The 12,733-nt window shown below is 49.6% G+C and overlaps 1 protein-coding gene across 1 annotated transcript; it reads right to left on the reverse strand.

Moving 5' to 3' along the window:
• Window positions 1-1,915: 1,915 nt before the first annotated feature.
• On the reverse strand, window positions 1,916-10,862 carry ADAMTS1 (ADAM metallopeptidase with thrombospondin type 1 motif 1). The gene is made up of 9 exons (XM_032393323.1): window positions 9,644-10,862; window positions 7,627-7,973; window positions 7,120-7,252; window positions 6,564-6,731; window positions 5,840-6,126; window positions 5,436-5,622; window positions 5,170-5,345; window positions 4,090-4,265; window positions 1,916-3,930 (listed from the first exon to the last, which is right to left on the reverse strand). The coding sequence occupies exons 1-9, from the start codon at window positions 10,326-10,328 to the stop codon at window positions 3,231-3,233; spliced, it is 2,859 nt and encodes a 952-aa protein (XP_032249214.1). The 5' UTR covers window positions 10,329-10,862; the 3' UTR covers window positions 1,916-3,230.
• Window positions 10,863-12,733: the final 1,871 nt, after the last annotated feature.

The following is a 12,733-nucleotide window of genomic DNA, read 5'->3' on the forward strand; positions in this document are numbered from 1 at the left end:
TGCTTTTAGAGTGTCACTTAGCTAAGGGTTCTAGGAGGGTTTCCCTGGAAAAGTCACTAGATGTGTGTTTTGACCTAAAGTCTCTTTGCTGCCCAAATGGAGTATCTTAAACTGCTTGGTTTATTGATAAAAAGAAAATCTTACCAACAGAGGGCTGAAAAAATATAATGAGGCAACTTAGAAAGTTGTTTGGCATTGCCTTGGATGGAGAATAAGGGATGGTGGAATGTCTTTTGGCTGCTTTTATCTTTGTGTCCTGAATTTCAACCTCCTGCTTACCACATCCAATCAATGGAAGGCTTTTGAGAGGAAAGGAAGAAGAAAGAAAGAAAGAAAGAAAGAAAGAAAGAAAGAAAGAAAGAAAGAAAGAAAGAAAGAAAAGAAAGAAAGAAAGAAAGAAAGAAAGAGAAAGAAAGAAGAAAGAAAAGCAAGAAAAGAAAGAAAGAAAGAAAAAAAGAAAAGAAAGGTAGGAAGGAAGGAAGGGGAGGGAAGGGGTGGGAGGAAGGAAGGAAGGAAGGAGGAAGGAAGAAAGAAAAAGAGAAAGAAACACCTCATTGGTGAATTAGGCGAGATCAGCAAATGACTTCTTTATATTATAGATTATCATTTTAGGGATACATTTATCTTATTTTATCAAATAGCTTGTATAGTAATTGAGGTTAAGGGCATTTCTTGCATGTGTGCATCCTCATTGTCACTTACTATGGGGATTTGTACACAGTAATCTAGGCAAGTAAATAATGATGGTAGTTGGAACAAAGAGCATGTTTGGCCACTGAATTGCATGGCCAAATTCTATGTTTAACTGTGTTCTATGGAACCAGGACTAGTTCCCAGGGTAAGACTTACTTGACTTTCACCTGTCAGTTCAGTGGCCAGTAGGTAGGAAAAAACTAAGCCGGAGACTAACATGGCTCTCCCCTCCCCTGCCCCACTTTCTGACCTATGCACCTGGAGAATCTTATATTCAACTGTTCAGGGGAACAACGCTTTGAGTAATTCTGAGGGCAAATTAGAAATGATCATCTCAATCTGAAATTAGCATGTTATATAGAATTACTTGAGAAAACTAAGAAGGGTGAAAAAAAGGATGAAAATGTAACATGGGAGTTGTCTGTGGTTTAACCACATAATCCGAGTCTTCTAGTAAATAAGCTATTTCCTGAGAGAAATGTAGTTACTTTGGAAGCGGTCTCAATGTTTAAAATCATTGATGTACCCTTTAGTATTTAAATTACAGTGATTTATGGAAGGCCACTCAGAGTGTTCCAGGGTTTCTCCAAACACCTCATGTTCCTGAAGAGCAAGTAGAACATTCAGACGGCTGGGCTCATGATGTAGGTCTATCCCCAAATGTTCTTTATGAGGCGTCATTTTCTACTCAGTACCTTCAATGCTTTCACAAATTTTACTCATATGATATAATCGAAGAGACACAAGTTCAAAATGCATCCGGAACCCCACCTTTTCTCATTTGTGTTATATGTCCAAAGTTGGCAAACTGCCCACAGAACGAATATGGCCCAGTTTTTGAAAATAAAGTTTTATTAGAACACCACCATGCCCATTCATTGATGTATTGTCTATGGCTGTTTTCATGCTACAACAGCACAGGTAAGTAGTTGTGACAGAGATGATCTGACCAACAAAGCCAAAAATATTTACTATCTGGCTCTTCACAGAAAACATTTCCCAACCATTGTTGTACGTTTAACAAAATCTATCACAGAAGATATAATAGATTTCTTTTTTGGTAGCAATCACATACATTAAGGATACATAAAATACATTTAATTAGAATGAAACCTTATTTCTATAGAATTTAAGAAAATTATTCAGTCTTCAAATTCAGTATTTGTGTCTCAGATTTCCTTCCCAAGAATTAATTCCCATTTAAAAAAAAAAGACACACACATTCAAAAAGTGTTCTTTTATTATTTCTAGTAACATATATTGTATAAATACTCTATTTTTATATGCCCTTTTACAAAAGCGATATAACTTAAAAGTTTTATCATTAGAAAGAAATGTATAAAAATAAATATGTTATTATAGGCATTTATTACAAACTATAGTCCTTCTTAGAAGGAACACACAAATACTTATAAAGTATGTAGGATTTATAGTAACATATTTTACTATATACATATGGAAAAAAAAAGTCATATTCTCTTTCATAGTAGAAGAGCTGAACAGACATTCACCAGGATATGACTGTTGGACCAGCTGCTGGGGATGGACCTGCTACCCCTCAGTAGCCTCCCCACTGTGAGACAAGTGATCTCCATGTCCCCAAACACTGGGGATCCCATTCTACACACCCTGTTCTTATACTGGCATTACATCCTTTTTGTATGATCACCCGGTCTTTGAGACATGAACGGTTTTGTTTTTGTTTTTTTTTTAACATCCGCATTCCTAAAGTAGGCTTACATACAGAGGAAAGAAAATAGGAGGTACTGAGCCCATCTTGCCTCGTCTGGCTTTTCCGAGCATCTGATTCATTGCTGCTTTTTTAACCCTTGTAGACTTCCTGCATTTCTACAAACACGTGGAATTATTTGTCAAAATGAAATCACGAATAAAGACACAACAAGGGCACAAGAAAGTAAAGATGGAGTTCACTTGAGTCATCTGAGGTTGTTAAGTATTTCTCTCGTGGTGGACAGTCTTGAATTCTTACCTCTGGGTAGAAAAGATGGCAGAAACATTCTCCGAAATGGTAGCAGCCATAATCAGTGCTGGTTAAAGATGCTATTTGTACCCCTTTCCTCCCTCCGTTGTTAGTGAGGTAAAGTAAGCCCTGTCTGAAACTAAAAAAAATCTCTTCTCTCTCCTGCTTTCCATTCCCCAAACCGCCTGATACAAAGTATTTAATCAGTACCACAAAACAGGGATTGTATACTCCTTAAACTAAGTGTGACAATCGTTTCTATTTTTTTTTTTTTTAAACTTGTCATAGATGTAACAAAAGGAATAATAATAATGCCCTGGGGCTTTATCATGCTCTATCATTGCTCAGAGATTAATAACCCTCATTAACTACCCTATCAGATTTGTAACCGGCAGGATATTCTGACGATCTAACTTCTTCTCTACCTACCTCTACCCTCCCAACTCCTCGACACTCCTTGTCGCTCACTGGCAAGGTACACTGGATCCCTCCAGCCTTCTTGATTTCAGTGCATCAGCCCTTCCACACCTCGTCCTTCCCTCAACACCGAAACTGCTTAACTACATTCTGCCATCGTACAAAAATCTATGTAATGCTTCGGTTTCTTCAAAGGATCACAGCTCTCGTGAGACAAGACCCCCCCATCGTGGGACAGACACTGCAAGGTTCTCTTTTTGTAACCCTTCCCGCAGGTCTTGGAACATGGGGACCAATCCCCTAGCTGCCAGTGGGGGCAGGGCAGGTCCGCGCAGGGTCTGGTGCTGGCCGGCTTCACTTCCTTGGCGCACTCGGAGGCGGGCTGCCCGTTAATGTCCCGGCACTCCACCAGTCTCCGCTGCCAGCCCCGTCCGCACGACTTGGAGCACTCGCCCCACTCTTCGATGACCCATTCGGAGAAAGTAGGGATGGCGTTGAAAGATTCCTTCTTCTTCTTCACAAAATAGGTGTACTTGATTTTGGGGCGGAGGGCATTGCCCACTGTGAGGACCTGGATGGTTATGGGCTCTTTGAGAGGGCTGAAGCTGCGGATTCTTTCCAACGAGGCGGAGGAACCACTGTACCTCAGGACGGTCCCTTTGTAGGTGATGTCTTGCTCTAAAGTGGACAGAGTGAAGTCGCCATTCAGGATATAGGTGCCATCGGCCGCTCTGATGGCGAGATAGCTCCCGTTATTCCTGGATCCCCGGTGATTCCGCTGCTTCACTTCGATGTTCGTGGCTCCAGCCGGAATTGTGACGATATCGTGATATCCAGGTCTGCGGGCCAGAAAAAACAGACAGAAGACTGTCTCAGTCCCTTAGCTAATTCCGTTACTTAGCCTGAAACCGTGCTCGTCATCGAGTGTGTGATTTTTACCAGACTCGTAAGATCACATCTAAATAATATCTTTGGGAGTACAATGTTTTAAAACTCACTTTGCACTGGTCACCGAGCCTGATGTTTTCTTGCACGTAGATCCGTTTCCTCCACAGATGCCACATTTATCAAACTTCTTTTTGGAGTCTATGATACGATCGCAACCAGCTTTTACACACTGTCCCTGCACGCAGACGGAGGTGGAATCTGGGCTACACGGGGTCCCGTCAACCACCTGAAGAAGGGAAGAGCAATACATCTGGTGTCACACGTTAACACAGGAAAGAGATGATGCCCTGATAATTAGGAAAGTTTCTCTCGTTAACGTAATGTCTCTGCCTTCCCGACCATCATAGTTAAAACAGAACTTGACGTCTGTCACATACTACCCATCTTGGTGACTTTTTCCCCCAGTAGATGCAGACGTCTGAAAATATTATAAATTGTTTTGATGATTTGTTTATTGACCTATCTCACTTCTAGGTAAGGTCAATGAAAGCAGAGCTTGTCACTTTGTTTCCTGCGGTCTGCTCGGTGCCTAAAATAATATCCGGCAATCGTAGATGCTGAATATTATATGTTAAATCTGCAGCCGGGAAGTATTTTCATAGCCTACGGTGATTACGGCACATGACAACCTCAACCAAAATTCATTTCCTTTTTTTACCTCAGAACCAGATTTATCCCCTCGGCAAAAGAGCAAAATGATGCTTTTTCTAGTTCAATATATGTCCTCAAACACAAGAGTTACCGACGCTCAGACTTCATTTTAATAAGTCCATTTGCACATGCTACTGCCAATCACCAGTTAGTACTTTGGTCCTTGCTTAAGCTATTTCCCAAAACCACTGGGTGGCTGCCATGTGAATTTATCTAACCATCATGGGCTTTTCTTTGTATATCAGAGTAATAACAAGCAATGATAAGAATCCTGAGTGCTGGATTCAAGCTTTATTCATAACTGACAATGACAGTACACTCAAAGTGAGCAGCTGCCAATGTATCTAGAAGACAAGGAGATCCGATTGGAAATGGAACACGTTAATATATAAACTAATGAAACTGCATCATAGGTTGTGTGAAAAAGTCACAATTCCAGCCCTCGTTTCTTAGGCAAGAGTATGAGTGAAAGTAACTACCTTGGGCTGCAAAACGAAGAAGAAGCCAATGCCTTTGGCTTGACAGATGAGCTTGCATCTGTCCTTGGGCGAGACTCCAGCATACTTGGGTGTCCACTCCACTGCGGGCCCACTCCCAAAGGAGACTTTAGAAAACTCATTGTGTGCCTCACATTGTTCCTCTCTAAAGGTTTTTCCTGGAAAGAAAAGGATACAATGACATCATCAGTTTTCAACCCTTATCTGCTGGCTTGTGGCCACATGGTTTTTGGCCCGTGTCTACTCACCATTGTTGTCTGGACAGTCCTCAATGTTACACGACCTATAGCGCACGCGCTTGCCTTCACAGTACTTCCCTCCATTTTTGGGGACCGGGTTGTCACATTCCCTCATTGTGTACTGAACTCCTCCACCACACGTTCTCGAACATTCCCCCCAGGGTCCCCATGGTCCCCAGCTTCCATGAACAGGAGTCTAAACGGGGACACAAGCGATCAACATTAGAACTCTCTACAGAGGTCTTTTTAGGAAATAAAAAAGAAAAAGAAGGGATCAAGAATCAGCTGTAAAAAGAACCATCAAAGCCACAGACAGGGATGTTTATGGTGGCATCCGATGCTCTAGCATCACTTTGCTCCTTCCAATTCTGAATTTTAAAGGAGTGTGCACGTGTTGCGATAGAAAAACTCACATGGAAGTGCATCTTGTCCGTCTTGTTGACACACTTGCCGTTGATACACCATCTGCCTTCCCCACAGCTGGTGCCGTCTGCCCAGGGGAAGTGTTTGGTCTGACACACCAGCAGCCCGCCAGACGTGCCTGTGCACCAGAGGGTCATGCACGTGCTGGCTGCATCCAGGCAGTGCTTGGAGTCCTCCCCAAAGGTAAACTGGCACTGCCGGGTGGCATCATACAAGGTCCCGGGGAGATCCGAGGGGAGCTGGATGGGGCTCTGGGGCTTGTCCATCAGACATTCCCCTGCAAAGGAAATGCCAACTCGTATCATAAAGCAGGAAAGGAAAACACAGCGAAGGCAGATCAGTTTCAGAAGATAGGTATCACAGGACATGAGATATAGCAGAGTGATCTGAACACGAGAGCTTCTGGGGAAAATGCCAGAGAGGTTTTAAATGATTTGTAAAAGATTGTCCTCAAAGGGGTATTTCTGCGTTAACAGTGATGGTAAGTTATTGTTCTGCTAAAAAACTCAAGTTAATGTACATTAGGAGCTACTCGGCCAGAAGAATTACCTGTTACTGGGAATTGAGATCTAAAAACGTATGCTCTTGACAATGAGAGTAATTTGGAAGGAGGAGAAATAAAAAGAACAAAAACGGAGAGAAAGAGCTGGTTTAACTAGAACCTTCCATGTGGAAGCTGGATTACATCTAGAAAGAGGCGCTCAAGCATCTTACCATGACCGTTATCCAGAAATGATGTAATCATGTAGGCACTGCAGGGAGACCAAGGCTGGCTGTGGTTCAAGTTGGAAAGCATTGACGCCATCATGTGGGAATTCTGGTCAATGCCATTAATGCTGGCACACTGCTTTGCATCGTCATGGGGCATGTTAAACACGTGGCCTAAGGAGCAACCCGAAACCCACATCAAAATATAGGTCATTTGCAGCACTTTTTCCCCCATCGGGGATTCATCTGTCTCAAAGTGATATTTCTAGAAGAAACGAACTAGTTTGGACACGATGTGCCTGTTTTTCACAAGGTGCAAACAAATATGTGAATTTCCAAAGGTCCAGAGCCCCTCCTATGTTATTTTGAATCCCAGTAAGGTTGGCCGTGTTTAGAATAGTGGGAAAAAAAAAAAATGCTTCCTGCAGTTTCTAGAAAGCTCTGGAATCTAAAATAGCAATATAACCTGCCAGCTCCCCCCGTCCCCCATTCAACGAGCACACGGTTTATTGGTCTGAGAACTCGTGAAGCAGACTCCACTCCTACCCTGAAATGGACTCACCTAGTTCATGAGCTGTGGTGAAGGCGGCTTGCAAGCCATCATCTTCTATGACTGAGCAGCTTCGGCTGGGATCACATATGGTTCCAACATCAGCCATCCCAAGAGTGTCACACGTCTGGGCCCCACACAGGTCCTAAAAGGAACAGAGGTGGGTCCTGACTCATAGGGACAGAGAGCACGAACCTTGGGACCTAACCTTTTGGCAACATGTATCTCCACGTTTGTTTGGGAGCATTTCCACTCACTGTTGCTGAGCTGTCCTTTTGGGACCACTCTGGGCGACTTTAATTAAGATTTTTCTCTAACGCTATTCAAACAGGACTGTGAGACTTGAGATATTAAAATTAAGGAAGACCTAAGGAAAAGGGACCAGGCTAGCCAATTAAAAAAAAAAAAAAAAAAGAAAAGGAAGTGCAAAAAACACTGGGGAAATGCCTTGTGAGCGTTTGCTTGTGATACAGCGGCCTCCCCCGAGGCCAGTCCTGATGGGCAGGGTCTTGCTCTCACCTGTCTGGTGAAGAGAATCGCCGTGTCATAGTGCTCTCCATCCCGGTCACCGGGCGGGTTGTGCTGCTTCTGCCAGTGGCAGAAGTTCCGTAGAGTGAGGGCGGCGTTGGAGGTCACCTCTGGCCCCTTCTGCTCCTCGTAGATGACCAGGATCTTCACTACCACCAGGCTCACTGAATTCCGGATGCTGGGGTGTTTGTAGAGTCTGGCTGCCACCGAGAACAAGGTAAGCAGGTAGTGCTTCAGGCCGCTGCCGTGAAACTCGGCCATGGACTGGTCGGCCACGAGCATGGTCTCCACATAGCGGTGGCTGGACACAAACCGCTTCTTTCTTACGCTTCCAGCTCCTGTCAAGAGACAAAAAGGATCGTTTGCTCAGGGGCAGTCTTGCCACGAGTAGTGACCTGCCCAGAGTATATAAGGAAAGCCTAACCCGTCAGAGCAAATAAGCCAAAAATATACCTGGAACAACAATAACAAAAATATTTGCACCTCTTTTCACTGAGAGTGTTATTTTTAAAGTTTTTTTTTTTCCCTTTATTATTATTTTTTTTCTCTCTACTTGAAATATAAAAGCCATGTGAGTCAGTGAGGGTTCGGCCTTTTTTTTTTTTTTTTAATTTTTTTTTTTTTGGTGAGGAGGATTTCTTTTGTCCTCTTTGAAATCCTATAAGCTGAACAAGGCAGTATGCTCATCATCCTACCCAGCTGTAGTAAAAGCTTGGAGCAAGGGCAGCCCGCAGAGCCCCTGAGTCACTCTTTCACAGGCCAGGACTCAAATCCTGAATGAGATCATCCGACTCCACGTGGAAGGCCCAGGGCAGGGCTGGGGCCTCTGCCAAGGGGCCGGGCCTGAAGGAATCTCAGCCTGCTCTGCTCTCTCATTCCAGGGGTCCCTGGGGGTGTTCTGCTCTTGCCAAATCCGGGCACAAGGACCACACACTCTGCCCAGCAGCCTACTGCCCTACTCCCACTGCCCCAGGGAACTAAAGTTCCTGCCTTGAGCTGTGGGGCCACGTTTGATTATGCAGAAGAGAGCCCTCTGTCTCTTGACTGAAAACCCAGCCCCCAGGGGAGCCCTAACTGGACGCTGACCCTGTAAGGGCTTCAAGGAGCAGATGTCCAGGGGGAAAAGAGGAACATCCGAAAACAAGACACGTGAGAAAGTTAAGGACGAAAAAAGGCACCAAAGTGATAGCATGAAGAGGACAGGACAGTAAGCACCGCACACCACTGAAAGAGTCAGGGCGAGGCGTTGCAGGAAAGATGAGCAGTGACCAACGCTCAACCGAGCTTGAGAGCAGAATTTTGGCCGCGAGAGGGAGCGCAAACTGGGAGGCCGGGTGGGAGGCGCGGAGAGGCGGGGCCGGCTGGGCAAAGACCTCCCAGGCAGGTTCTGCAGAGGCGCCCCGCCGCCGCCAGCCGGTCGGGGTCAGCTTCTTAAGGGGGAAAGGGGCGCAGGCGGAGGCCAGCGGAACAGAAATCCTAGCGCAGGCTGGGATCCTGTACAGGCTCGCGGGGTGCGCTCCGCGAGGTTGCCGTCGCTCCTCCGCCCGCCATCTCCGCCCTCCTCTGGGCGCAGGAGCGCGCACAGGCAGCACCTACGAGACCTAAGCGCCAAGCTGCAACCCGACCGAAGAACACATGCACCGGCGTTAAAAAGAAACAGGACGGCAAGAAGTCATACGCGCTCACACTAAACTAAGGTGGAAGGAGTAGGGTTACCAACTCTTCCCTTCCCTGTCGAAACGCTGCGCCTTAGCAGAAAATCGCTGATTTGTCTGTCTTCTCTTGATCATTCGTTATTCGGCCAAACGGGATTCTGTTCTAGCAGGATGGGCTGAGTTCGACAACCCAAACCGCAAGCCACATTCTTCCACACCTGGCCTCCGTCCTGTCCGCAGACATATGTGCCCGCCTGCGCACAGGAGTTCACCCTCAACACGCGCCGCACAGAGACAGTGGGGAGAGGGGGATGAATGGAGACAAGTGAGAGCAACTCTTCAGGAATCCATACCTGTCGGCTGTCCCGCCCGCTGCGGCGCCGGATCCCGCCGCGGCCACTGCGCCTGGGCGTCCTCGCCCTCCCGGGCCGCGCCCCTCGCGATCCGGGTCTCGTCGTCCGTGACCCCGCACTTGGCGCCGCCGCCACCCCGCCGCCTCCGCCGCAGGAGATGGAACTGGGGCCGCTCCGGCGGCTCCTCCCCGGCGGCGGCGGCGGCGGCAGAGGGGGCGAGACGCACGGTGGCGGCGACGGGCGCGGGCTGGATGAAGTACTCCTCGCCCTGCAGGTAGAAGGCGCCGCGCACGCCCTCGCAGAGGCTGAGAGCGGCGGCCGAGCCGGAATCGCCGTTCACCGTGCCGGAGTAGAAGCAGTGCGCCAGGTCGCCGGCGGTGTCCGGACGCAGCGCGTCGGGCCCGGGCCTGCGCCCCACGGTCTGCAGCGTGAAACCCGGCGCCAGGAAGCCGCGGTCGGGCTGCAGCTCCAGGTGCAGCTGCCGACCGAAGGCGTCCAGGCGGAGGTGCGTGGTCGTGTGTCCCGGCGCGCGCTCCAAGGCGGGCTGCACCAACTCCTCGTCTTCCTCTGCGGGGCGCCCGCGCGCGCCCGGCAGGAGCAGCAGCGCTGCAGCGGCCGCGAGCAGTAGCAGCGCGGGCGCAGGCTGTGAGCTCCGAGGCCGCCGCGCCGGCTCCGCGTTCCCCATGTCGCTGCCTCCTGTGCGCCTTCGAAACCCCGCGGGGACCGGTCGCTGCACCCGAGTCCCGGGAGGCACCGCGCGCCGCAGTGCACGGAGCGAGGGGGCTATTGTTCGGGTCGGGAGCACAGAGCCTGGCTAGCCTCACTCTGGGTTGTTACAGTTACTATTATTCTTTGAAAGTGCGCGCAGAGCCGGCCGCGGACAGGACTCCCGGAGTCACTGGGAAAGAGGCGCTGCAGTTCTGCGGGCGCGCGGGAAGTTTTTCTTCTAGCGCAGAGTTGGAGGCACCGCGCAGCAGGGACTGGCAGGGAGGCTGCTTGCAGGGACGAGGAGTGCCCTGGGACGCCTCCGGGGCAGGGGGCAACGGGCAACGCGAGGATCGGTGCCTGGAGCCCCTCTTCGGTCTCCGCCTTGGCCGCAGGGCTGCTGGCTTTGCGCAAGACTCGGTCCTCTCGGCCCTACTCTGCTGCGCCCTGGCTTTGCAGTGGCCCCTGGCGTGGAGCCGCTCTCCAGCGAGTGCAAAGAACCAGGCGGCCCGGGCCGCCCTTTTATAGTCTCGACTGCGTCTCCACCTCCCTCCCCCCCCCTTCTCGTTCCCTCTTGGCCGCCTTTCCATCCCAAAGACACCGCCCCCTAAACTCAGTCGGTGCTAAACCGCGCTCAGCGCCGCGGGCCCGGGCGGGGGAGGGGACGGCCTCCGCGCTGGCAGGGCGCCACGGCCTCGTCAATCTGGGGGCGGAAGACGCAGGAGGGGCGCTGTGACCAGCACTTTGTGCGTCTGGGGCTGATGCGGGGAGAAGGTACTCCCTTCCACTGCGCCTTCGCTTTCGCGGGCTTCCGGGACCACCCTCCCTTCTCGCCGCCCTTGTGCGGGAGCGCAGTTCGCGCGCTGGGCTGCAGTTCCCAGAAGGGACGGTGGGGGTGGAGAGCTGAGTCCCTTCTCCCAAGATTTCCCTGCCCGGGGGCTGTCACTGTGCCTCCTCCCTTTGTCACCCCTTCCCGCAGCCCCTTACTCCCCAGTTTGTGAGATGAGCCAGGACTGCCCTTTCTAGAAAAATACCCCACCCCATCTCTCCATCTCCCTGGCCTGCCACGGCCGGTTTGTGCAGCTTGCTCTCTCTTCGCCCCAACATTTCCCGGGGAAAGCTTGTTTGGTCAGTGCCTCCCTAGAAAGCATGCCTGGGTCTGGGGGACACTTCCCAGGCTCTAGGTTTCAAAATGCGTTCGCATTGACCTTTACCGCCACCCCTCTCCTCCCCTGACTTAGAGACTTCTCTTTGGGGACCAGGCTCATACTTCCGGAATAGGTGATCTGGAACGCGTTTCAGTTCCCTAGAGCCTAGGGAGGGACTTGCGCTTTCTCTTCTTCATTCCAGAAATAATCAACTCCCGCCCAGTCGGCCTTCTTCTACCTAATAGCTGCCGCAGAACGTAGGCCAAGCTGGCAGAACCGTGAAGGAACCCCACTTTTCCAGGGGACCAGCGGGATCGCTGAGGCTAGAAAGTGCAGTGGGGAAATTGGGAAGTTGGCTTGCTTCCCTGACCCCTCCCTCCTCTTCCCACCAGGAAGGGAAAAGTCTGCATCCGTGTTATGAAAGCGAGAGCAAAGATGAGCCTTTCCACCTCTTGGGTCCCTAAGAAAAAGCTGAACCGCCTCTTCCATCGAAAAAGAGGGAGGGAGGGGCTCAATGACACAGAGGAAGGAAATGTTTCATAATGCTTCCACGGGCGGAAAACCAGGGGACAATGGTGAGAACGGCCGCCTCAGTCTCGGGGCAGACCTGTGTCCCTCTCGCGCGGGCTCTCTCTTCCTTGCCCGGTGTCCTGTTTTGCAGCCCCCGCCCCTCCATTTTCACCAAGTTTTGTGGCAGCCCTTTCACTCCTCCCCAGACCTTCCCAACTTCATTCTGCCCCAGCCAGAAGCGCCCCTCCAAGTGCTCCCACACGCCCCTCTTCCAACTTTTGCTTTCAGAATACTTTCCAACTTCCTCTCCTCTCAGAGTTCTAGATTGCCTGCTGGAAAAAAACAAACACAAACACAAAAGCCTTGCTTGCCACTCTTTAGGAAAGCTCCAATGGGAAAGAATGGCACAGAGAAGCACACAGGCTTCACTCTTGCTAGAGCAGTAACAACTCCTGGCCCCACAAGCTGAAGGATGGATGCATTCTTGAATGCAATTGTCCCTGGCTAGGGTCAGTGTCATAGTGAAATGCTGAATGATCAACCCGAGAATGACATACGTTTTAATAGCAGCTTAAAGTACGTGGATGACCAGTTTTCCCCTTGTCTTTGCTGTTCCACTTTCCCTCCATCTAGCTAACATGTTGGCACTGTGTTTCTGCCCGCCTCCTTTCACCCAGCTTCCCTTCCCAGCCTACTTACTCCATTGCCTTTCTCCTTCAAATTTAAT

Source organism: Phoca vitulina, unplaced genomic scaffold, assembly GCF_004348235.1.
Source record: "Phoca vitulina isolate PV1807 unplaced genomic scaffold, GSC_HSeal_1.0 scaffold72, whole genome shotgun sequence".
NCBI lineage: Eukaryota > Metazoa > Chordata > Mammalia > Carnivora > Phocidae > Phoca > Phoca vitulina.